Below are 26,374 nucleotides of genomic sequence, written 5' to 3' on the forward strand. Positions count from 1 at the left end.
GGGAAAGGAGTGCTTCCCATGATGAGCCAACAAGCAAAAGACAAAGGGGAAGTCACCTCTTTATTCTTCCTCTTTTAGGCCAATAAATAATTTTTGACAGAGGCCAATCTGCTCTATCCAGCATTGTGTCTATTTCACAGACTTTCCTAAGAAGATTCCTTCCCAATGATCTCATTATAGACGAAAGCTATAAACTGAGGCAAAATTTAGGATCCATTCAAATTCAAGGACCAGAAGGTAGGGACACCAAAAGTCTAGCCTACAATGTTTAATTTTGACCTAAACTAAATGGAATCACCCAAACAAGATGGATACCATTAAAAGTACCTTTTCCAGGTGCTCAACATTTCTAACATTCAGAGAAATGAAATCAAAACCACGAGATATCACCTTTTAGGATGGCTACTATCAAAAAGTGTTGGAGAGTATGCAAAGAATAGGGAACTATTGTGGACTTGGGTGTGAATCTAAACTGGTACAATACTTATGGAAAATAGTATGGAAATTCCTTAAAAAATTAAAAATAGAAATACCATATTATCTAGCAGTCCCACTTCTAGGTATCTGCCCAGAGACAAATTAATCACTCTAAGAGATATCAACACTCTCTTGTTCAATGCAGGACTGTTCACTACAGCCAAGATATAGAAACAACAGATCAACAGATGAATGTGATGTGCATATACAATGGACTATTATTCAGCCTTAAAAAGAAGGTAACTCTGTCATTTGTGACAACTTGGATGGATCAAGAGGACATCATGCTAAGTAAAATATGCCAGAAACAGAGAGACAAATGATGGATCAAGAGGACATCATGCTAAGTAAAATATGCCAGAAACAGAGAGACAAATACTTCATGATCTCACTCATGGGGGGAATCTAAAGCAGTGGAACTCACAGAAGCAGAGAGCAGGGGCTGGGCTAGGGGTATAGGTCCTGGGGTCAAAGGATGTAAGGTTTCAGTTATCAAATGAGTTCTGGAGATTTAATGTGTGTGGTGAGTATAATTAACAATACTATACTAAGTGTCTGAAATATGCTCAACACACACACACACACACACACACACACACACACACATGTACACACACTCCCGAGTAATTTTGAGATGATGGTTAACTACCTTGATTATAGTGATCACTTCACAATGTATACGTATACCAATACATCAAGTTGTATGCCATAAATATGTAAAATCTGTATTTGCCAATTATATACCAATAAAATTTGAAAAAAATCTCATCTTTTCTATCATTAGTCCCATAAATCCTCAGACCTATCATCCACCCTTCGAGAATGACAAATGTTTGTGATTGTTTGAGGGACTAAAGGTTCTGTGAGGCTACCTGCTCTTACTGCAGACAGTAGATAAGGCAAGCTCCAAGGAACTGGTGCAAAATGAAAGGAGTGCTTCCTCAACAAAGAAAATAGAGTGAAAAATGACATTATATTGTTGGAGGCCTTCAGAAACAGAAAAGATTTTTCACTTGTTTGTGAGGTCTGGCTCTTTTAAAGGTAATTGGTTTTTGTACAAAACTGATACAACTATCAGATGCAATTGCTATTTCCTTCCTGCCCCTGAGAAACTCAGCCTGATCTCGATTCTCAGACTTGGAGGCAGAGACCAGAGGGGGTCAGGAAAGTGCTCACACTTGCCAAGTGGAAACATGTAGTCCTGAAGGAAAGCAGACTGCCACTCCAAGAACCAGATTCTTGTATTAGGAGAATCAAGAGCAAACCTGCCGGCTGATGGAACTGCTGTTTGAAGGAAGTTATACGGAGTGGCCACAGGGGGCATAAGTGGGAGGGAGGTTTGTTTGGCGGGTAAAGGTGCTTGTATAGGATAGTCCTATGCATCTCCCTTGGAATTTAGGTATGGATTTTCTGAGTTTTTCTTATTTTCCAACTCCAAGTCCAGCCTCCCCAGCTGATGGGGAAATAAATCCGACAGTCATCGTGTTTTCAGGCGTCACTTTCCCTCTGCATGGCTGGCAGCACAGCATTCATGCCCCGCTTTCTAAATTTCAGCAAAGCAACTACAACTACCTCTGAGACACTTTCTCTTTGTAGAAGACCCCACGGGTGCTCATTTCTCCTCTACTCCTTATTGGGCTTTGCTCTTTCAGGACTCCTTGATCCTAGGCTGGGGATGTAGCTGTCATTATGATAGAAAGCTTGTCCAGCAGTTTAAGGGGCCGAGTTCTGGGTTCAAGTCCCAGCACAGGGTGAAAAATCCTTGGTCTTTTTCTGTCTATTCCCAGCAGATTAGGATTTCCCTGTAGTAATCAGCAGGCCTCTTTCTCCCTCTTCTGGCTTTCTAAATATGATAATCTTTTTCCTGCATCACATTTAATCCTCATTGGGGCCTTTGAAGACAGAGAACTTTTCCTCATTTTTAGGTAAGGACAACTGAGGTTCAATGTAAATTATCTTGGCCAAGGTTTCTAGTATCTTCAAAGGCAGGGCCAGATTTGAAAATCATACCTAGAAAGTTCTAGATTCCAAGTTCTTAATGCTACATTTCATTTATGATAAATGATAATTGAATCTCTGGGCCTTGTTTTCCTTCTGAACAAACCAAACCAAAAAAACAGTGGGAAGACGACTCCCTGTGGGACCTGGGGAGGAGGAAAACTCCTTGCTCAGTGCCTCCCTAGGCCCTGCACTCCATCCCCAGTAGCCACTCTCCTGTCTTCAGACAGCTCTCCCTCCTCTTAGGATTGCAGCTCTGGTCTGGTCTATCATTTGTTTCATTTCTTCCTGTTTTCCTTTTCCGTTTGTGAAAACAGGATGGGGAAGGGCGGCAGAGGGCAGCCCCCAGCTCAGGGAGGGGGATAATTTTAGAAGAGAATCCCCTGGCAGAGGTAAGTGGGGGAAGGGAATTGAGTTGTGAAATTCAACCTGATGCCCTGATTCAAGGGCAGGTGGCAAGGACAGGAACTTCTGCTCAGCAAACACTGTTCTGTAATTCCCAAGCTTTCCCGTCTTGAAAATGGGTTCTTACTCCCATGATCCCTGCAATTCCTTAAAGTTTCCTATTCTTGTATCCCTGACAGCGTGACCAACTGGTTTCAGTCCATTTTTTGTGCTCTTTGCCCCTGGTATTCTTTCACACTGGATCCCCTGTTTGGTGACATGCTTCAGCTTAACTATGCCCTTTCCCTCTTCTTAGACAATTGCCCCACCCCCATCCACTCTGTACTCCTCAGCAACTTTCCCCAAGTCCCACAGCTATTTCCCACCCAAATGCTCCTACAGAATTTTTAATCTCTTGCTAAACCTCTGAAGCCCACCTGTACCTGCACATTTGTCTCTAGACATATACCCCAAGAGCATAACTCAGAATCCAGTGCTTCCATGCTGCCCTAGAATTCTTTTTTTTGGTACCAGGAATTGAACTCGGAGGCACTCAACCACTGAGCCACATCCCCAGCCTTATTTTGAATTTTATTTAGAGACGGGGTCTTAGTGAGCTGCTAAGTGCCTCGCCTTTGCCGAGGCTAGCTTTGAACCCGAGATCCTTCTGCCACCTTGTGCCACCATGCCCAGCCCTAAGTCTGATACAATCTCTGCTCACCTTAAACCTCACTTGGCCCATGTGAGAAATGGAGTACTACTATTCCTTCTCTCCTATCCTCCTATTCCAGTCTGTCACTCCAGCCTCCATCCCATAATTAAATAAGCTAGAACCAACACTGCTTGGTAAAGACTCATCTGAACATGAGAAATCAAACCCAGGGCTATGTCAACGTATGAGAAAGAGGGGCAGCAAAATAAGGGGTCTTCAGTTCTAGGTATGCCTCGTGAGGTGGCAAGGAACGACGCAGGACAAGGCCCAAGAAAATGAAGACACGTGGCTCTGAAAACTGAGCATCTACAGAAACAGACACCAGGCAGGCAACAGTAACAAATATGAACATTTATTTGGCACCTCATGGCAATACAAATCTTGGCAGTGGGAAGTGGAAAGGCTATATCACTCAAATACGCCCAACCTACACTGACCCAAAGGGAGCAAGTCTTCAAGCCACCCGCTTGAACAACAAATGTTTATTGAGCACCTTGACTATTGCATGTGTGCATTCTGCTAGGCACCATGCAGGATGTGAAAGAAGCTGTCTCACAGATGGTATGTCTTCAAGGAGCTAAAAATACCAGTGGACAAAAACAGAACACCTGGAAAAACACAAGTACAAATACTCAATTGTATAATGTCAAAAGGGAAATTTTGTCAAAAAGTAGGATTCTAGAAAGGGTTGGCTGCTGGCCTCCTTTCTTCATTCAACGAACATTTACTGAAGATTTAGTAAGCGCCAAGCACTGGGTCCATACAGGTAAGAGAGCCAGGGTTCCTGCCCTCTTGGAGCTTATAGCCTAGTAGGAGATATAAAAACAAACAAGTAAAACAAACAAATATGTAATTACAAGTTGCAATAAGTGCAAGTAAAGAATGAAACGAGCTGGACAAGGTGGTGGACACCGTAATTGCAGGTTCTTGGAAGGCTGAGGCAGGAGGATCAAAAGTTCAAGACCAGAATCAACAATGTGGCAAAACCTCTTCTCAAAAAATAAAAAGGACTAGAGGATGCAGCTCAATGGAAGCATGCCCCTAGGTTCAATCCCCAGAACCAAAGAAGAAGAATTAAACAGAAAGCAGTAATAAACAGAGAAGACTGTTTATAGACCACAGGTTGGGAAGGCCTCCATGAAACTCGAAGAATAAGATGCTACCGCAGGCAAGAGCATTGGGATAGAGAGCTTAGAACAGCTGAGACACTAAGAGGCCACGGGGTTAGAGCATAGTGAGAAGCCACTACTTAGTAAGGTTCAAGTGGAAGACAAGGGCCATATCTCACAAACCAGGGTAAGGAGTTTGAATTTTATGAGGTGTAACAGGAAGCCAAAGAGTTCCAAGCAGGAGAATGACATCATCAGATTTATATTTAAAAAACAAAAAGTGGCCAGGCAATGGAACATGCTTATCATCCCAGTGACTTACGAAGCTGAGGCAGGAGGATCAAAAGTTCCAGGCAGCCTCAGGAACCTAGAAAAACCCTAAGTAACTTACCAAAACCCTGTCGCCCCCCCCAATAATAAAAAGGGCTAGAGATGCAGCTCAGTGATACAGTGTCCCTGAGTTCAATCTCTAATACCAAGAAACTAAAAACTAAAATAATGTCCCCCAAAACATAATGAACAAACAAAAAAACCCCAAACCATTCTGTTATGTGAAGAATAGACTGGAGGGGGTAAAATGGAAATGGAAAAGAATGCCTTAAGAACAGGAAGATTTCATAGAAGCAGAAATAAAGTTTCTAGGTTTGAAAGAATAATAATGTGTGTGGTAATATCCTCACTGAAATAGAATGGGAGGGGAGAGAAGACCACATAAAATCGAAACAAGTCTGACAAAGAAGCAGAGTGCAGGAGCCAAAGGACCCAGTAAAAGGGCACCACCCACTGACATGGCAGAACTGAACAGAAGGAAACGCAGTGAAAGGAAGAGACATGAAGGAGGCAGACAACAGTGGGAAGCTATTCCAGAAATCCAGATGTGAGGTTCCCTTTGACTGCTCGGACACGAGAAGACTATGGGAGAGGAAGGGACATCTCGGAGGAGAGAGAAAGCAGACACATGGCAGGTCAGTGTGAGGAGAACACCACCCTCCTGGCCTTTTGCCCACTCTCCCCACACACTCACTTCAGTAACCGCTCGGGGAAAGAAGGCCCAAGGAAGTTCTTTAACACTCCCAGGAGCAAAGCATGCAGACCCAACTGCTGATGAAAGGCTGGCTTCCTGCAGCCCAAAGGGCGAAGTGAGAAGACTGCTGTCCACAGGGACCCGCGGTCCTGAAGGGAATGTACAGGCACTTCTGCTCACAGTAGAGGGTGTGTCTTTCAGTCACATCTACCTTTTCAAAGCCAAATGAAAATGCCTATGTTAACTTAGGACACCCTCCAAACTCTCTCTGGGACAAACGGTGTTGGGAAATGGAACACAGAACAGATATGAGACCATCTCTGAGACATCATTACTACTGTAATAAGAGTGACGACCAAAGTGCCCCACAGAAGCCCTGGGGGCCGAAGTAACAAACACTAAGAAACCTGCATGCCCTCCCCCACAATGGTACTGTTCATAGCACTGCCTGCCAGGCTCTTTGATTGCAGCCAAAACATTCCTGGCAACAAGTTCAGCCAGAGCCGGCTCCACAGGGAGAGCTTCACACAAGAGGAGCTGGCCTGGAGTCCCACACACAAAGGCGGAGATGATGGGCACTGGAAACAAGCCTGGGGGGTCCCCATATCCCTGAGGGGGCAGAACAGAAACTGCATCTGGAAGAAAAAAGGCTCTATCGTGCCTCTGGTGGTCCAGTGGCCGCCAACAGCATGGACGATGGGGAGGTGGCATCACGTGGGAGGGTATCCTGGGAACAGGTAGAGGTGACGGCACAGAGTGCTGCAGTACTCAGACATCTCCTTGCATCGGTGGAACTCTGTGCCAGGGGCGTAGCCTTCACGCTCCTTGATGAGGGCATTCACCTGGAAAGGCAGAGCCAGTGGTCCAGAGACTGAGATCAGCTTGTGCTTTCACGACAGCAGTCCAACACAAGAGAAGAGAGCCTAAGAGAAGTGGTGCAAGGAAGAGGAAGGGAGAATGCTACGGAGATGCAAGGGCTTATGGAGCCAGCCCATGCTGACTTACCTTAACCAGCATGTCGGCCACATGCATGTCACAAGCCCTCTCAGAGAACACCTGAGCGAGTGCCTCAATATACCAGGAACCCCGTTTGGTATTCCGCATGGCAGCAGTGCCTGCAACCACAAGGCATGAAGGTCATGGGGAATCCTCCCCAATACAGGTGACTTCCATGGTATCTTGTATCCTGCAGTATGAAAAACTCAAGCCCAGAGTATATCTTCTGGGTTACCTACTGGAATTCCAAATACCTTTGAGGCAGGCATAGCCACAAATCATGTCAGAGCGAGTGGGCAGTCTCATCTTCAGCATCTCCTCCTTCCCAGCATCACTCTCCTCACACCCGGGCTTCTTTCCATCCTGCTGGTCAACACCGCGATCAGTCTCGTCTGTAGAAAGGCACACAAAATGAACAAAGATGTTACTTTCTCCCATCTCTAGCAGCCTGTCACAGGTAAGCCCAGTTCCCTATAACCTTGAATGGGAAGAGTCATCTCCAGCTGTTGTCTCCAACCTATGATAGATGAATTTAAAAACAGAAGTTATTACTTTCCCAGCATGCCTCATTATCCAGGGGGTGCCTACTAGGCCAGGCACTGCACTCAAACACATGCATATATACACAGCGAGACAAAAAAAATCATCTAAGTTCAATTGGAAAAATACCTAGAAGTCACAGTGCTTTGACTGTAAAAAGCAATAGAATATTGACACACTCAGTTTTATTACATAAGCAAAAACCAAAAAATGCTATATAAAAATCATAACTTTAACTTATATTATCGGTGAAATAAGCTATAAAACTAATCATGATCAGTAGTTCCCATGGTGATTTTGATAGCTTTAAAGCACTTACTACTTGTTTAATTTTATAAGATAAATTATAGCAGGCATCTAAGATTTAAGAGAAATTTTAAAAAGGAAGAAATTAAAATAGGAATAATTTATTTTTTTCCCTCAAAACTGAAAAAAGAACACCATTATTCAAGCTCAGTGGTAGTGTCATAGCATCACTGAGCACATGCCCAAACTCTTGACTTAGAGCTTATGTATCCCAAGACAGATTCTTATTTTCAATATTGCTGTTTCATTTGGGAGGAGGCAGGAGTCCTGTTGGTAGAAAGGGAGACAGGGAAGACCACAGGTCAATAGCAGAGGTGTGTGCTCTTTCATAGTATTTCCTGCTCCATGCAACATTCAAGAGCCTGGTGAAAAATTGTGGAAAAAAGGACCAAGATTCATTGATTCAATAATAGGTCACTGAGCAACGGCCATTTATCAGATGCTGTTTTATATGAAGCCCTAAGGATATGGTAAAGGAAAAGTCACCTTATGAAACTTCCACTTCAATTGAGATGTTAGTCAACTTGGCAGGGGTCATACTTTCATAGACATTAATTATATTATCAAATGTAGCAGAAAGATAGCTCAAATTTTCAAAGGAATAATCAACTACTGTTCATCCTTTAATGAATACAGTTTTGAGAGACAAGAGGAAGAGGAGGAGCAAAGATTCAGATTACCCCAGGAAAGAGCAATTGCCCTATCCAGATTCAGTTCTGTATTCATCTCTGAATTCAGAAGAAAATGACCACTAATGTCATATTTATTTCACTTTGCTGGTTATGACTCCTAAAGGAAATGGGCCAAGATAAGTATGTCCTTCAAGAGACAGGGAACTCCTTTTTTGCCTTCACATCATAGATCTATCACTCAGTAAATGCTACTGGTTCTTTCTTTACAACATCTCCTAATGTTTTCTATATTACTGCTACAATTTCTTAGGCAGGTAAATTTTCATTCATTCATCAACATTTGTAAGTGCCACCAGGGGCAGGCAGTGTTCTGGACTTGGGAAAAGCACAGTTAATGCAAAACTAGGTTTGTGTTCTCATATGCTCTTAGAGCAGCTCCCTCACATGGTGACCTTCCTGGGGGAAACTCAACATATTATTTCTTTCTTAAGCTCCCAACAGCTCCATACTGTCATCTGTTGAAGTTCAAAATCTCAACTGTGAGTAAAAGTTTGTAATCAGCTGGACCCACTTCCTGTGATCATACACACCACAGGAAATGTCAGCTTTTTAACTGGATCCCACAACTGGGGTTAGGGGGAATGTGTCCTTTTACTCTCAGGTGCTTGTCACATTATACTGTTCCTTTCCCTCGGAAAAACTCTCCAAAGACTTTACCAAAGATTTACCTATGTGAATCATATATCCTGGATCCAAATTAAGCCTTACCCTAGCCACAAAAGTCTTTTCATACTAACTGCACTTAAAATGATGTATTCTTACTAAGTATTTCCTCATATGTGTGGTTTCTAATTTTGCTCATGCTTGAGAACTAGTCTCAAGCTACTACGTGTATATTTGCTTTAGTTTCCAAAGTAACTGCTAGGCTCTAAAGTGAGGACACATCCTCTTTTGCTTCTGTGATAGTATCCGGTGTAGTATTAGTCATGTTGTAGGGCCTCAGTAAACTACATCTTTGGTGATATCAGATTAGGAAAACAATGTTAGCTATTATATAACAGCTTCAAAATGTGAATGGTTGGACAAAATGGACTTCATCCCAAACTATAAGCCCCTTGAGGGCAGTGACCACATTCTAACAGTCACAGCTAGCTTTGTAGATTTACCCTACATCAGGTACTGTGTAAACTTGCTTTTCCATGCACTATTCTATCTAATCATCACAACCACCTCATGAAATAGGTATAACTGCCTACATTTTATTTAAAGAAAACTGAGGCGAAGGAATGTCAAGTAACTTCTTTAACTTCAAATAATTACTAAGCAGCAGAGTCAGAATTTGACTCCAAATTTAGAACTCTTAATTACTACTGTTTTCCTCCAGGGTGAGAAGCAGGCCTGTTGTGTCTTCTGAGCCTTGTCATGCAGGCCTGCCTCTTAAAGGGGTAGAACAGACTGCAGGAAAAAAAAAAGAGGGACAGAAGCAGCTCAGGAAAGTCCAAGGTTGAAATGGAGTCTGTATTGTTATCCTGTGTGGTCCATGAATGATAAAAAGGAAGCAAGAATGGAAGTATAGGTGAACAGAGAAGTACAAGGGGGAAGACAGAAGGAAAGAGAAAAGAGGAAGGAGATAAAATGTGAAGAGAGAGACAGAAAATCCTTAACTGGAATGAGTAACAACAAAAAGTGTATCAGAGTTAATAAGCACAGAAAAGAGTACAAGTTCTCAGAAAAAGGGGCGAAGACACTGACAAGAGAACTCTGAGAACAGGCTATGGTGGTGCACAGAGAACTGACCAGCCTGAGAGCCAGGGGCTGCCCAAGTCCCAGCACACCCCATGCATTGGGAGACACTTACAGAGCAAGAGAGGCGGTGGCAGCAGTGAACAGAAGGAGGTGCCCAAGGGATCCAATAGCACCTGAGAGGAGCAAACAGGAAAGTGAGAGCTGGTGGAGGCTGCCCAGGAGCCATCACCCAGGTGCCGGTCTGCCAGGGCACTCACCTCCACGGCAGGCCTGGATGAAGAACATTTTCGGCTTGTTCTGTAGGCTTGGACAGTTAGCGTTGTCAAAGAGCCGAAAAACCTCTTGGAGCTGCGGAGAGAAATAAAGGAAAAGAGAGGATAAGTTGTCAATAAGGACTCCGGAAGTCCTACACATACAACAGTAACTGCTGCTATAAAGGAGGGCAGGCGGGAAGTGACGCAGCTTAGGTCCAACTGTCAGCTTCCCCTAGATTACACGCACCTGCAGCAGTTTGCCATCCACACCATAGATGCTGCCCTCCACACCATGTGAAAGGAGTGCCACTATGCAGGAGTCTGTGACACGGTGTGCAGGTAACTGTGCAAAATTCTGGAGTTTCTCTTGCATTTCCTAGAAGAAAAACACCTTTCAGACTTGTTTACTGACATCAGCACCAATATAAATACCAATCTCTAGTTTCTGTTTGAAACCCTAAGCTATTAAAGATAAAATGTTTTCTGTATATCCCTGTAGCAAATGATAAGTCAACCCTTTGAGAGGCTAAAGAAAACTATGCACTTGCCAGAAAAATGCACAAGAATTCAGACACAAAACTCTGCATATAGATTCACAGACTCACTGGGAAAGGTTACAAACTCCTAGACTAAAGCAAGTCCCTAATGAAGCTATTCCTGAGCTGGTCAACTGTAATTTGTTCCCTGACAATGAACCAGATCCTTCATTTGAACAAATGACCTTACAAATGACACAAGGGGGACCATTATTCAGCTACAGGTAAAAAACATTGCTCTGTGACAGGGTTAATATCATCATGACAGAAAGCACAGCAGAATTTATATGCTTCTTTCTGTCAGGGACTATAAATATCCAAGAGACGATGACAACGTCTGCATAAAACATTTTGCTTAAGGAAAGCACACTGTGATGGACGATTCCACACAGGGCAGACTACATACGTGAATTCCGATGTTAGTCACCTAGGAGTGAACCAGGGTCCGTAGATTAGAACAATGGTTAGCCTCTTGAGGCTCCAATTTCCACATAATAGGAAAATAATTACAAGCAAATGTTCTTAGTTTGTGAAGATTAAATGAGCTATTGCACAGAAAGGAATCAATCACTGTGTCTGTCATTATAACACGCATGTCTAATAGAGTAATCATGTTACTTTAAAAAAAAACCTATTATGGATCAATCTTGTAGTTTGAATGAAGATCTTGTTTATCTTGCACAAATGCCTACAGGAAAATCACTAACTTAAACATTTGGTTCATCCACCAGAGAGTTATATATTGTCTTACATTATAATAATTTTCAAACCTATGTCTCTCTGGGTCTTCTCTCGTACCTGAGATAAGCAGAGAGAAAACAAATTCATTTGATTATGAATTTGAAGGAAATTTAATGAAAATATGCTATTCTAGGCAGAACAGTTATTTCCCATATATATTTACCATCCACCCATCCCATAAAGACCACATTAGTACAACATATTTTACTGGTTCCCAAAGTGTGATCCCTAAAGCAGCAATAGCAACATCAGATAGGAACTTGTGAGAAAGTTTCTGCTGCAAACAGTTAACAAGCCCTCCAGCTGATCCTGATGCTATAAGTTTGAGATGTACTGATCTATTTGTTTGGAATAATACTTCTGTTTGCATATAATTGAAATATAATATAAAAGAGTTAAAATGCATGGCAATATAACTTGAAACAGACAATCTTTAAAAAAAAACAACTATTTTTCTATCTTTGGGGTAAATAGAAGCCAACTATAATGGAAATCTTAAATTAATAAAAGATCCAAAATTAATTTGTTTATGAAACACATAATTTCAAGAGATAACATGCTCGTGAATGTTCCTTTAGAGTTGACCACTAGTAAAACTGAACATGTAATAGTTAAGAAGTTACTTTTGCTTGAAGAATGGAATAAAATATATACCTGGGCATCTAGTCATAAATATTTTCAACTTCATAAAATTATTAGGCCAGTAAATAGAGTATAACAAAACCCAAAGTAAGAACATACATACTTTGAAGCTAAACTTAATAAGATTAAACTATTCAACAAATGCAGATTAGTTATTTGGAGGAATTTTTCCACAAGTAGAATAGCTTAAAATAGGATCTGTAGATTTATTTCTGCAGTACTTCTATAAATAGCAGGGTTCTTAGCTCTTGGGTGTGTTTTGGCTGGGGGTTGGGAGACATATGAAAAGAACCTGTGAATCCTCTGAAATCACACACAAAATTGTAAGGATGACTGCATTTTCCAGGGATGATCCAGCCTGTCCCTACATTCTCAAAGCAGTCTGTGATTGGAATGTAAGTTAGACGACATTAGAAAAGGAACTTTGCCACTTCAAAATGTATCTCCATTTCTTAATGTCAGCATTAGGTCTAGCAACCTCCTGAGGTACAAAGTAGATGCAACAATGCAAAGAGATACTGGAAATAAACCTGGGCGGAGAGAGTTCTGGTGTTCTCTTTGGCACGATCAACAGAAGAGTGTTCACTATGATTAACTGTATTATTCCCTGTTTTCTAATGGAATTTAAAGTAAAAAATGTCTGACAGGCGAAAAAGAAGACCTTAATGTTTTTTGGTGCTGAATAATTACACAAGAGTAGTCTCTTGAGAGGTTTACCAGCAAGTAGCATGCCGGGCAGATGCCCAGTGCATCAAATTATGACACCAATGGTGATCACCTAGTTTATGACTCACGCAGCTCTTGCCTACACATTCTTCTCCCTGCCTAGATGCCACCACTCTCCTCTGCCTTAGTAGCCTCCTTAAGTCTCACCTGCCTCATTTATCCTTCAGACCACATCTTCCCAGGGGGTTCTTCCTCTTTGCTCCTACAGAAAATGGTGTCTCTAATCCTGTTTGGTCTTTAGGAATATAAAGGGATGAATTTCCTTTTTAGATGACATAAAGACTCCTTAATCTCAAGTCCCTTGAATTCAAGGCCCACATTTTAAAAATTTCTGATAGCTAATAGTCCCCCATTATAAGGTGCTCAAAATTAAGCCTCATTGCAACTCTAGTTATAGAACACTGTTCCCAGAGAATGAGAATTCAATAGGTCCTTGAATCTGCATCAGGTTTGCCATAAATGAAATGGCATTTATTAAATCTACTGAATGTATCAAAATACAGCAGTAAACAGCTGATTTGGTGACTCAGTATTATCTTTAACTATTATGCATATAAAATCCTTTATCAGTTGTGTATGATTTAGAAAACCATCACATAATAGGCTCCTAGTGAAATGAATGGCTGAACCAAAACCTCTGAGGAAACATACACAGTGTACATTTTGTGTCAGTGACCTTGTCACAGGGCTCCCTCTGTAGTGACTGGTACACAGGCTACCCTTGTCCCTGCATGGCCAGCAGGCCTCTCTGGCAAGTGTGTGACCTACTTCAGTACAAGACAACCGAAGATGCTGTTCTGCTTGGCTCTTATGGGGAAGCTGGCAAAAACACCAGAGGACAACACCCAGGTACCCACTGACGAAAATGGCCACAGCCAAGTGACAGCAGATGCATAACTATTCCCACAGAAGCAGGACAGCTGGGGAACAAACAAAGGACACAGAACAAATGCTAATCACAAAACCAAGATTCTTTGCCTCAACAGGACAAAGTGAATCTCCTAGAAATTTTAATGTCACCACTAACAACCCCAAAGGCAAGTTTAAGGAAGTATTATTATGGAATCAAAATAGTTCATAATAAACTTGTATATAAGTGACTGTTAATTTCAAGAGAAATTCTAAAGGCAATGAAATCAGTAGTGGTGCAGCTTGGTCACTGAGGTTAATGAGGAATAAACCCAATGAAACTGCTTATGGTCTGAGAAGCTAGTTGGAAGCAATCTACCCACAAAAGGACTTGGGGCCATAACCCCATAACATATGGGGAATATGATTTGAAAGAATTATACCTTCTAAAGTAATCATTTAACAAATAATTAAGCTCCTAAGCAGTGATATCAAGCAAGAATAAATGTCCTGCATAGTCCCAGTTTATAAATATCTTTTCTGAGTTAGTTAGGGTGAATCCCAGTATCTCATCACTTCCTGAGAGGCTGGGAATCAAGTTTCTGAACATGTAAAAGTGAGAACCTAACCCTGGACTATTATTACTCCATGAAAGCACAGCTACTCTGAGATGTCAACACTGATAGAGCTGGATGGTTCTAATTCTTTTTTACTAGATTGCAAAGTGAAGAGCACAACAGTAGTGACGCTGTGAGTACATAACCTCTAAGACACATCCTCGCAGGCACAAAGGCAGCAGACTTGTCTGGCCCCCACGTGTTGCCCAGTCATCTGATTTACATGCCAGTCTTAGGTACCTGTGCAGTCTGGTCATGCAGGACATGGACACTGTAGCCCAAATGTTTGAAGAGGGTGACTAGAGTACTGTGGTCCACATCCCCTCCAGAGCGAAATTCCAGTTCTTTCTCTCCAGTGAAGAGCACATTACTCAGCACCAATGCCAGGCCACGAGGCCGAGACTGCAACCTGTAGGCCTGGGGAGTGGGGGCAAGTTAGACCATGAGCTTCTTAATGACAGGAACTATGATACCCTCACTAGATTAGGGATCCCCCACTCCCAAAGACATAATCTTCTTAACTTCACCAGGTGAATAAGAGACCCACTCACAGAAGGCATCCAACCAGCAATGACTTTCTGACTAATAAGGCAGTTAGAAAATGCACATGAAAACTAGGTTCCAAGACTCATGAAAGTGTATCTAATTTCCAACTTTCTTGCCATTACGCAAGACTCACCAACTGGCAGTGTGTTTGATAAAACTCAGGAGTGCAAGGCTTCACCTGAAGGCAAGGAGGACCATCTCCATTATCTAGGGAGTGTTCCATAGTGTCTGTGATACAAAAAGAAAGCAAAAAAAAAACTTGTATATAATTCAAACATCAATTCTAGCAGTTAATTATAATATTAGACACCCCTCTGAACTGAGGTTTTGATAAATTTTGGTCTCTTATTCCCCTGACTGGTAAACTCCAAAAGGGCACAGGTCCTGTTAGCTTCAGCTCACTGGGGATCCTCTACACTGGGCTTAGGAGTAGTAGGTACTCAACTTGTTTAATATCTGAAAAGGTGATCTAATAAATGCCTGTTTTTAACCACCAGGCTACACAATTAGTAGGTTGGTAGCCCCAAACATAGTCTTTTCTCATTCAGTTTTAAAGAAAAGACAAGTTAGTTGGATAGAAATTTTCTACCAATATAAGTTGCTCAGCAGGCCAATCATCATAAAGAATATTAACTGTGATGGAAGGGAAATGGGCCCAGCTAATGCACTATTTAAATTATCCTACTAGTCCTTAACAAATTCACTGAAGGAATTATTCCCAGTATGAAATATGTCTTAGTTAAGGAAAAGCCAAACTCTAGTCAAAAAAAGAGAAATCGATGTGTGAGACTCCTTTTAACCCATTAATTCTCACCTGATGACAGGCGGAGCTGCTTGTGAGGGGTACAGGACTCACATACTGGGAAAGGGAGATTCATGTCGTAGTCACAGCTCAACTGTAAAAAAATTTTAGGACTCACCATGATAGGCCTTAGGTAGAAGGTTCAGTCCAAATAAAATAAAATCTAGTTTCCCCACCCTGTCCCCAAAAAGTCCTTTCCAGCCAGAGTAACCCTTCCCCAAATCTCAACATGTGCAGGGCTCCATACCGATGGGAGTACATGCTGAAGACCAGAGAGAGTGGTGAGTAATAGATCCTCCAGGTGCCCCTGCTTGGTCTCCCTCAGTGCTGCACAGAAAGCATCAAAAGCCTGGGGTCCCCTCTTGGGCAGCAAGTTGAGGAGTTCCACATTCTGGCTGAAACTGCCCACTTTGGCCTGAGAGACCAGAACAAACTATGAAATCACAATTATCTAGTTATTTTTTTTTATTTTTTTTTAGAGAGTGAGAGAGGGGGGAGAGAGAGAGAGAGAATTTTTTAATATTTATTTATTTTTTTAGTTCTCGGCGGACATAACATCTTTGTTTGTATATGGTGCTGAGGATCGAACCTGGGCCGCAAGCATGCCAGGCGAGCGCGCTACCACTTGAGCCACATCCCCAGCCCCACAATTATCTAGTTATAATCCCATTTTTTACATAAGCTTTCTAGTAGTTTCCTCATTCATCTTAAGAATTCCTTTTACAGAAAAAGTTATGTACAGGTGAAGTCTTTTCCATTATGTCTTTTCTTTCAAATTCTCTATAGTTAGGAAGGCACTTGCATATTCTTAGCAAGGCACTATGGCTTTCCACATTTTATCATCTTCTATTCCTACCCCTAAGATTAATTTATCTCCTTGCCCCTCTCTTTTGCCTCCAGATACCTGGATGAGCTCCCTCATTTCCAGAGTGATGATGTCCTTCTCCAGGAGATGTTCCAATAGTTCACTCAGCAACAGCTGTTTGGCTAGCACCACTCGGTTCTTTTTCAGAGTCTCCTGATGGTCAGGATGCATACCATAAACCACTGATATCCTATAGACAACAGTAAATGAAAAGGCAGTCGAGTACAAATTGGGACAAAGAGTAGAGGAAGAGCCATGGACAAAATAAACAAAAAGGGGACTTACAATAACAAAGATTAGGCTCATTATACTGAATTTGGTAAAATCAAAGATGCAGTAATAGTACACCAATCCTAAGAGAATAATGTAAAATTCTTTGGGGAGTACATTCAACTGAGGCTATCTGAGATGAATTGTCTGACTGTGGGATAAAAATATCTTGATACCAATTACAAGCACACATATATTTAAGAGAAAGGATATATCTCTGTCAGACAGACCAATATTAAGAGAGTTCCAGAAAACATTCATATTATTAATCTAAAAGTAATGTAAGTTTAAAATGACCTTGGGTGAGGAATAAAATAATTTAATACAAAGGCAAAATCTGAAGCCAATGGCCAGATTTAATAGTCACATGCTTTCTAGATTACTTACACAAACGAAGTTTTTTAAAACCTTTAAGTTACTGTGACAAAATGACACTAGAAATGATCAGAATCCTATCAGATGTAGTGATGAACAGTGTCACTTGAAATTATACTGCAAGGTTAAATTACTTTGGTAATTTATTAGAGATATCTGTATTTCAAAGATTTTTTAGTGTTTCTATCAATTTGGGAAGAGACCAACTTCTGCTTATGAATTAAAGACTCCTATTCCTGATATATTATCTAGGTGCCCTTGTATGTAAATGCAGAGGTCTGCTTAGTTTTCAAATGCACAACATTAAAGGCTTGTTGGCAGTGAGAAAAGAATAAAAGGTCCATCACACAACCTAAAACCTAGTTAATTAAACCTTCATCCTGACTTCAAAAAATAATAAAATTTACAAGAAAAACATGCATCTATAAAATGGATGTACTTGGACTAAATATTTATAGTTTGAGGGAAAAGCAGAGTCTGAGAGGAATTCAGATATCCAAGAAGAGAACAAGTGGGCACCTAAGACAGAGGAGATATTTAGAATACGCCTGCTATTCCAAATGTGGTTTCATAAGCAACAGATCTCTTTTCAAAGCAGCAGATCTCTTACAATTGGTAACAACCCTAAGGAATTTGAGATAAAGATCAGTCTTTAAAACTTTCTCTTCCGTTAGTTTTCACAAGGGCCATTCCCTCTAGGTCCTCTCTGCCTACTATGCTTCTATTTCTTTTGGAAGACCTTTGGCCTGTCCTTAAAGTTGATACTGAATTAGGACTCCCCAAAAAGAGTCTCCTCCCTAGGCAATCTTATCCATTCTCAGAATTTATTCAATTTCCCTCAAGTACCAGACTTGGTACTTGAATTTTCAACCAAAAACTTATCGGTTTTTATTGAAAACGTGGTCCACTAGCTCTGCACACCTGCTCCCAATGTGAACTTTTCAAAAGTTTCCAAACCTTCAATTTTTTTTAAGACACAGTTGCAAGGTGGGGGCAGAGAACCAAGGGAGTCCTAAAGTTTTGATTCTGTGTGCCTCTGAAGGTGCCTATTCCGAAATTCTGGGTTAATCCCCAGTCCTGGTCCTGGTTTGGACCAAGACCACTACAATATATCTTTCTCATTACATCTGTCTCATTACAGGAAAGATCAAGGCAGAAGTGGCGACTTGCTCTGAGACTCAGGAGCCTCCCAATCTTCCCAGAGTACTTAAACTTCAATGCCTATGTTGAATTCTTCTTAAAAACTTGGTCATTATATGGAAAGCAATGCAGGTCATGAAACTGTCTATCCAAATCAAATGTATATCAGGCAGAACACTTATGTCTGCAGAAAGGCTCATTGGTTTTTAAGGAGAAGAGAACAGTTAGTTCCTCCTCATCACCCAGAAGAAAGGATGGAGACTAGCAGGGCTGCAAAGAGCTATCCTTATGCAGAGCCCTCAAGAGGTGGACAAAGGGAGGCTGGGGCAGTCTTTGCCCACGAAAGGCAAGGCCAAGAGGGCTGCTCGCGCGCCCCTGCGCGGGGTTTGGCTCGGAGCGGCCCCGAAGGCTCCTCAGGGCCTCCCACCCTTGGCAGCTAGCCCGGACACGGCTACTTTTAGGGCTCCAAGAACAGGGGGCGACAAGACTGCACGCTGGGACCGCGCGATCCACTCTCCTGGACGCCATGAAGGCCCCATTGACCCCTTCCCCTCTCACCTGCGCCTCCGGTCAGCAGCCATTAGCCCCTTTTGCTGCAGGGCGGGAGGGGACCCCGCGCTCGGCGCCGCCATTTCCCACTTTTCCCGGGCTGTGCACGCACCGCCCACAACCCAAACAAACCCAGGGCCGCCACTTCCTCCGCATCCCTCCCCCGACCTCCAGGGCAATCGCGCCTGCGCCTACTGCCCCTAGCCCCGCCCCGACTTCAGGCAGGTCCGCCTTCGTGATGGTGCGTGCGCAACACAGAACTCTTGCCGGGGTGGTGCCGTCCAATGGGAAGAGAGCAGGCGCCGGCGGAACTGGAAGGGGCGGGGAATAGCTGAAGCCCCTCCTACTGAAGAATCCGACTGGCCATCGGCTCCCGCGGAAATCAAGGCCTTCTCCTTTGGCTCCTCCCCACCTCCCTGCCAAGCCTGCTGCAATAACTTCCGGAGACCGAGGTAGTGAGACTTGTCGCTTTACTGGAGTTGCCCCCAGGGGCGGGATGCAGAAATTAGAGGGCGAACACTAGAAGGCGCTAGACAAGACCCCCCCGCGACGAATGTTGGTTTGCGGGGGAAGTGAGGAGCATCCCAGTCGCAGCACATTGGGGGTCTGAAGAAGCAGGACACGGGGCTGGGGTAGAACCCCAGCAGTCAGTCAGAGTGAAGCCGAAGGGGCTGGGGACACTCTGCAGGTGATCCCGCGCTCCAAGATAGATATTCAGGAGAGAGTCTCCTTGGATACTACCCTTCACCCCTTGCCAAGAAACACGTTGTTAACCTTTCTGACTTTTATCCATTGTCAAAACTTGGAAGTCTACCTGGGGCAATTTACTCCACTGCTTTCAGACAGGATGAAGACCCTGCGTGGGGACTGCACTGTAGCTCCTGGGTAGGGGAGAGGCACAGTAACTGCTTCCCACATGGAGCAGGGACCATCAGAGCTATGATTAGCCTTACTCCTATAGGAAGCTGGGTCACTCCTGATCCTGCCCAGCCCACCCTATTAGATGTAAGGATCCTGCATTCTGTTTGTATGAAGTCCTCTGTATAGCAACTGTTCCACGATAGGGACTGAGACAAATGTGGAAGGCCTGGCTTCCTGGTCCTTGCCTTGCATTGAAATCAGGAGTTCATTCAAGTTATTTTTATGTTATTTACTAGCTGTATGTCCTAGTGCATGTTTTATAACTCCTCTGACCCTTGAAACCCCATTTTTCAGTGAGGGTAATAATACTTAATAAGGCTGAAAGCCTGAGAAAGCTAACAGAAGTAAGGCATTTGGAACAGATGGAAATATATCTGTCATTCAGATATTACTTTACTTCCTTCCTCAGCTTCTCTGGATTACCCCACCACCTCACCCTAATTTAACTCTGGAAATACTGGGCATGGGGTATGTCATAAAATGTTGCCAGAAGACTCAAATTCTGTTACCCATTTCTTCACTGGGAAAGGCTTACCATAGCCTGACTCCCCTCTGGATTCAAGTCCCCATTTTTGATGTCCAGGCAGAAATGCGGTTCCTGACACATGGTGGGTGCTGGGAAATGCTGGTCAAATGAATGAATGGGTCTGATGTAGAGCCATAAGTCCTGAGAGAGTTGCTTAGGGGAGTGTCCAGTTGTTTTCATAGAAAACATTATCATCATCAGGGTGAGCAAAGCAGACATCATAGGCAGGGGGTGGAGTAAGAGGCTCCCTTTTGGGAGTTGCCCTCAAGCTCTGCAGATCAGGAGCAGTGGATATGACCCGCGGTCCCCGAAGCCGAAGGCTGATCAGAACTCTTCCAGGGTTTCCTCCTGGGGTCATAGCCCCCTCTGAGCCCACTCTTCTTTCCAGTCTATGTGTCACGGGCCTTTCTGATTGGCTAGGTTGTCCCCCATCAAGTTCTGTGGGGATTACAACACTGCTGTAAGGGGGTGGTTGATCCGGCTGTTGGGGGTGGCTCTCTGATTCCAACACTACCATGGCCTCTTCATATGTTGGCACCTCAAAAGCTTCATTGTCCCTGAGGGAGAAGAAATAAGGTCATTAGTGGCTTCCTGAAAGGGCCCCTTTTCCCCTTTCCTGTTTGCAATCCAGACCCCTCTACTGGTCCTTAACCCCTGCTCTCATTAGTACCAGTGAACGAGGAAAGCAGAGTCTCTTAGAGACTAAAGGTGTAGAGGAAGGATGGTCCCAGTGTGTATTCCTGTCATCCACCCACACCTTCACTCACCGTGCATTGCTTGGGGTCTCTGGGCTCTCTGTCTGCATTGATCGGAGCCCCCGTTCCAGAAGACAGGCCAGGAGGGAGGCAAACAAGAAGAAGCCAGCCAAGGTGAGAAAAAAATAAGCAACAGGGGCGATGTCTGGCCGTATGCTCAGTAAAGCCAGCCCCAGGAGTAGGGAGGCACAACTCAGGGAGAGAAGTGGTTTCTCCAGTCTCCCCCATAATTGGCTTGGCACCATGGCCCTGCCCAGAATGCCTGCAAAGAGATACACAGCTATGGTGTGTAACTAGAAATTGGGATCATGGCTGTACCAGGTAAACAAATTATATTCCTCGGGTGGGTTCCATGTGCTTCAGTCTCAAATAATGACCTGCAGGATCCCCTCCAAGTCCACAGTTCTCTCTAGGTTATCATGTGGCAGGAAACCAGCCCAAGAGTTCTGACTTCCAGCATTCAAGCGAGTTTATTGTGTCTTGGCTCTGCCTGCATTCCTTTCTTCTTACCTGTAGTCTCCCTTCCATCTTCCCTATAAACCATCCAGAATCCAGTGCAGGCCACCCTGCCACGGCCTCAGTGCACACCGGCATCTCTGGAATCCAGGTGATTCTGGAATCCAGGTGATGGGGCAGGCCCGCCTTTCTCCATTATTGCACCTGTTGGACCTCCAACCTTTGTTTCTCCAGCTAGAGGCTTTCAGTCTGATCCAGTTGGAAAGAGAAGGGATATATCACTTACCCTGTCTGTCCCGGTTATCTTCCAATGTCCCCACAGTCAGCCATGCTCTAGTAAAGAGAGAAAGTACACATTGACACAGCAGAGCCACAGGGACACAATTATGTGAGAAAGAGTCTTACAAAGGCCTGGTAGGGGACAAGGCCCTGATCACTCTTGTCCTCTTTGACCCCATATCTGCCAGACACCACTCCATCCCCAACTCACTAAACTGGGGTTTCAAGTTTCCTGCTAAGAGTCAGAACGGGGGCAGCAAGTTTAGTGGACAAGGGAAAACTTTTCTCTCACAGTAATAATCCTGAAGCAGCCCAAATCCCCAAACCAGCCTGCCAATTCCCTGAAGTTTATATAGCAGAATGTTATAGACCCCCTCCTGACACACCAGTCCTATTCCTCAACCCCAGCCCCGCCCCCCAAGCGGCCTCAGGAGTTCCTGCTCACCTGTTTCCATAGACTGCAGGAAGCTGGTCTGTGTGTAGGGTGGGGGTGGGGCGGGGGTGCTGGGGGAAGGAGGCGGAGTCCACTGGCCCCACCCTCTCTTCTGCTCCAATCCCTTTGTCCTGCCCAGTCTTCCTCCTCCCCTCTCCTACCAAGGCTGACCTCCTCCTAAGATCCCCAGGATTTCCTTTCCACTTATCCATACAAAGCCTTGTTGAGCCGGCTGCCCCCATCCTAGTGATCTTTGTACTTAGGACCCAAAGTAGAATTAACCTTTCTCTTATTTTCAATGCACTGGAAGTTAATCAGCCTTGGGCAGTTTGCCTTTTATTTAGGTAATTTATTTTCTGCCTGTCTTTCTGACCAGAGTGGTTATTTTGTTTCTTATTTCACCTTTGTGGACCACATGGTGCTTGGCACTTAGTGAGCCATGGTGTGGGCTTGGAGTGGGTGCTTAGCTTCTGCTGTTGTTGCTGCACACTGCCTCTTTCCTGCCAACCTGTCAGAGGGGTGTGTGTGTGTGTGTGTGTGTGTGTGTGTGTGTGTGTGTTTCTTGGCCTGTTTAACTCTTGATTCTTCAAAATTCACTTAGGGGTGATACCTGCTTTGGAGCCTGTCTGCACTGTATAGCCACATCATTTTTTTATTCCTTTATCTGGGCCTTTTCCTGGTTAAATACTTTTCTTCCACTGTTCCTTAAGGAGAGTTATTAGTTTCAGTCATCTTTGAAACCCTGAAACTAGTACAGTTCCTGTCACAGGGTAGGTATGAGCTCAGTAGAGTTGATTCCAGTATCAGAAGCCACCTTCCTGGAGGCCTCATGACACTCTGTGGATCCAAAAGCCACTCCTTAGCTTTGGGTCAGGCAGTAAGTCTCTGTGAGGGAGGTGCTGGGAAATGGAGAGTGGCTGGAGTCTATGATGTCCTGGAGCCACTCAAGACTGGACTCTTTTCCTTCTGCCTGTTAGCTGGGAATAAAGGGGGAAGCTGGAGACAGAGGGGCACAAATATAATCCAGAGCCCCCAGGAACGGTTGTGGGGGTCTAGCCAGGCTGCTGTAGCAGAGGGTATGTGGAGTGTTCACCCCAGGGCTACAAATGTTCCAGCCTACTGTTTTCCAGTCCCAAAGAAAGAGTTTGGAAGACTCAACAGAGAGGTTTTGGACATTTTATAACTTACTCCTTAGCAGCAGCCATGGTGATGCAACGGAGGGATGCCAGGGGAATATGCACGATAGGCTGCAGCCCATTGTACAGGTGGGTTTCCCCAGATGTATTATGAGTACATTCCTTTATTTCACAATCCTCTCTTCAGATGCTCTCCTAAAGATAGAAGATAAAATGGCCAATTTCCCCCTGTCCATTTCCTGAGGTATCACATTCCTTAGAGACTTTATCTTACTGTAAGCTTTCCTGGACACTGATCAGTGTTTAACCCAACAGTGGTGTTTGTGTGTGTGTGTGTGTGTGTGTGTGTGTGTGTGAGAGAGAGAGAGAGAGAGAGAGAGAGAGAGAGAGAGAATATGGATATGTATGCAGTATTAGCTTCAACATTTCCTTTGTCTCAGATCATTATGGGAAGAGGGAAGAGAGTGATGGTAACCACTTGAGGTGTGTCTATACACAGTAGACATTGGAAGTGGAAGAAGAGAGTGGTTATTTTGTTTCCACCAATATGGCTGGAATCAGGATTTTGACCTTCAGTTAATATATGAATAGAAGGAAATTGACCAGGCTTTCCTCTTTGGTATGTGTGCTAAGTTAGGGAGCTTTGTTGGAAGGTGTTTGGAGAGGGAAGAAGGTACAGAGTAAAAGATAAAGGTCAAAAGGTGTGGGCCTGAATGTCTGCTGTGTGAGGGGGGGTTCTGCTGTCTGGGAGAGGTGGGGACATTCATAGCTTAGGGCTCTTCCAAGTCAGAAGAGGGTGCTGGACTGCCTGCTGGCTGTTCCCTTTATTAAAGCAACAATTTAAAATAGTTTTTTAAAAATTGCATTTGTTAAAAAAAAAGAAGTTACAAAATATTTAAAAGCTAAAGGAAAGTGATTTGAAATATCCTAATATGACCATTTAAAATTTTAAAGTTCCTTCCAGGTTGTCCACATACAAACTAGACTGTTCTTCAGTTGAGATCAGATTAATTTCATCATTTGGTATTTTAAAAAGTTTCAAACATTATATAGAGTATATTTTGCCAGTTACTATAGTTCTTTTGCTTTTCCTTATATATAAATATTTTTTGGGGGGGTTGAATACTAAGCACACATTCTCTACTGACCTATATCCCCCATTCTTACAATAGTAATTTCTAATAACCATACAATATTTTATTGAATGGATATGCCATAATTTGGCTAACATACCCTTATGATGTATTGCTCTATAACACTGAGCTTATTTCATTCAGTTTTCTGGGTTATTAAAAATGAAGCCACAAGAAAAAGAAAGGTGGGGGAGGGTCCTGTGAAAATCAATGGGGGATCAGTAGAGTAGAGGAAAGAGACCAGCAGGGGAAAGAAAAGGGGAGGAGAAGGGGAAACCCCGGGGGAGTTTGTATATGTATGAATATGTGACCATGAATTCCATCATTCATTATGTACAACTATAATGTGCCAATGAAAATATGGGAAAAAAAATGATACCTCAAGAAGCAGAAAGTAGCTTGAGGTTGCTGGGACCACAGTGGGGGAGGGAAGGTTGAGGAGTACTTGCTAAATTTTTTTTTTTTTTTTGGGGGGTGACAAAAATGTTCTGGAGTTAGTGGTGATGCTTGCAGAATTCTATGAATATACTTTTAAAAACCCCAGTGAGTTGTACACTTCAAAAGAGTGAATTATTTCTCAGTAAAGCTGTTTAAAGATAATGTAATGAACATCTTCTTACAGGTAGTTTTTCCTTCTTTTTTGGATTGAATGATGAACTCTAAGAGGAGAACGAATTATAAGTTATGTCATCAAGAGGCAAGCAATATGAAAGATTTTACTGCTCTGAATACATGTGGCCAAACAGTTTCCCTTTTTTCTTTTCACTAACTTAGTATCTTAGAAATGCAGGATTTGATTAAACTATCATTCCACTTTCTACTTGGCTGCCTTTGACAAACCTGTGAGAGGCTAAATCACTCCTCTCTGCCCACCCACGATTTCCACCTCATCTTGGGGACAACAGTGGAGACCCAGGAACGGGGAACAAAGGAGGAGACAGATGATTGTGACTGTGGTGAGATCTGGGTGTCCCAATGGGTGCTTGTCTCTGCTATGCATTTCTGTGATCTTGTGTTTCTGAGTCTGGGTCTGCTTCATAGTTGTGGTCAACATGCATGGGATGTTTGATGTGTACTGCTCCCTGTGCTTGGAAACACAAATTAAGTAATTTGAAGTACATTAGGTAGTTTCTGTGATTATGTCCATTTTATGGATATGGTCAGAAACTCGAGGGACCTGAGTCTAATCAGACTGACCTAATCAGAGTTGGGATCAAGGTTTGAATCCACATCCAAGCTTAGAACCCTGGCTCTTAACCACTGTATCATCCCCCTCCAAACACTTTTAGTGGCTGCCCACATAATGATAATTTAACAAAATACCTACAGCAGTCTGGTCTCCCTGAGGAGTGGTTCGTGGTTCATTGCTGTTTTTTCCAATGTTTGACATATTAACAGAAGGCTGTTCTTGAGGCAGCAAGGTCAGCACAGAAGACCACCAGACAATAAGGGAAGGTTAGGGACACATAAGGCAGGAGGGGAAGTTAAGACTGCAGCTGTGCACCAGGATGCTAACTTTCCATCATCTACTTCAGACCGAACAACCCGAGATCCTAATGCCGAGGCCACTGGCTTCTTCTGAAAGGATATTGGTGGTCATAGCTATTTATCTGTGTAGAAACAATTGATTGGACCCACATACGAAGAGCCTTAATAATAAACATGAAGGGTAAGTCTGATCATCATTTTCATTTTACAGAGGAGGAAACCAGTTCAGAGAAAAATGCATGATTTATTTAGTTAGAACCAAATTCAGAGCCGTGACCTTTTAATTCAGACAGATTTTCTGCTCCACAATTATCTTATTTCTTCCAAAGAACCATAAATCCTCCAATAATGGAGGAAAACTGTGTGCCAGCGCCCTCACTACTAGTTTCAGTATCATACAATGCTCCCTAA

General features: G+C 43.2%; 2 protein-coding genes across 5 annotated transcripts; both read right to left on the reverse strand.

The window, feature by feature from the left end:
• Positions 1-3,939: 3,939 nt before the first annotated feature.
• Casp2 (caspase 2) lies at positions 3,940-18,982 on the reverse strand. Of its 4 annotated transcripts, none has more exons than XM_026409399.2 (11): positions 18,846-18,982; positions 16,542-16,692; positions 15,885-16,052; positions 15,650-15,731; positions 14,969-15,063; positions 14,530-14,706; positions 10,426-10,554; positions 10,182-10,272; positions 6,955-7,092; positions 6,710-6,819; positions 3,940-6,546 (listed from the first exon to the last, which is right to left on the reverse strand). In XM_026409399.2, exons 1-11 carry the CDS (start codon positions 18,917-18,919, stop codon positions 6,415-6,417), a joined length of 1,347 nt encoding a protein of 448 aa, XP_026265184.1. In that variant the 5' UTR covers positions 18,920-18,982; the 3' UTR covers positions 3,940-6,414. The 4 variants fall into 4 exon arrangements, with proteins under 4 accessions (XP_026265184.1, XP_026265183.2, XP_026265185.1 ...); XM_026409398.2 differs by having other exon boundaries at positions 6,431-6,664; XM_026409400.2 differs by having other exon boundaries at positions 6,499-6,627.
• Positions 18,983-20,203: 1,221 nt separating this feature from the next.
• Positions 20,204-21,823, reverse strand: Tmem139 (transmembrane protein 139). The gene is made up of 3 exons (XM_026409393.2): positions 21,781-21,823; positions 21,051-21,300; positions 20,204-20,840 (listed from the first exon to the last, which is right to left on the reverse strand). The coding sequence occupies exons 2-3, from the start codon at positions 21,281-21,283 to the stop codon at positions 20,438-20,440; spliced, it is 636 nt and encodes a 211-aa protein (XP_026265178.2). The 5' UTR covers positions 21,284-21,300; positions 21,781-21,823; the 3' UTR covers positions 20,204-20,437.
• Positions 21,824-26,374: the final 4,551 nt, after the last annotated feature.

The sequence above is a fragment of the Urocitellus parryii genome, chromosome 3 (assembly GCF_045843805.1).
Source record: "Urocitellus parryii isolate mUroPar1 chromosome 3, mUroPar1.hap1, whole genome shotgun sequence".
Classification (NCBI taxonomy): domain Eukaryota; kingdom Metazoa; phylum Chordata; class Mammalia; order Rodentia; family Sciuridae; genus Urocitellus; species Urocitellus parryii.

Excerpts from the sequence above, each read along its gene's own strand:
- Tmem139 (XM_026409393.2), bottom strand. The coding sequence starts at position 21,283 with ATGGTGCCAAGCCAATTATGGGGGAGACTGGAGAAACCACTTCTCTCC. Across the intron at positions 20,841-21,050 it reads GAGACCCCAAGCAATGCACG|GGACAATGAAGCTTTTGAGG; the intron begins GTGAGTGAAGGT and ends CTTCTCCCTCAG.
- Casp2 (XM_026409398.2), bottom strand. The coding sequence starts at position 18,919 with ATGGCGGCGCCGAGCGCGGGGTCCCCTCCCGCCCTGCAGCAAAAGGGG. Across the intron at positions 14,707-14,968 it reads ATCAAACACACTGCCAGTTG|GCCTACAGGTTGCAGTCTCG; the intron begins GTGAGTCTTGCG and ends CCCACTCCCCAG. Across the intron at positions 10,273-10,425 it reads TGGATGGCAAACTGCTGCAG|CTCCAAGAGGTTTTTCGGCT; the intron begins GTGCGTGTAATC and ends TTCTCTCCGCAG.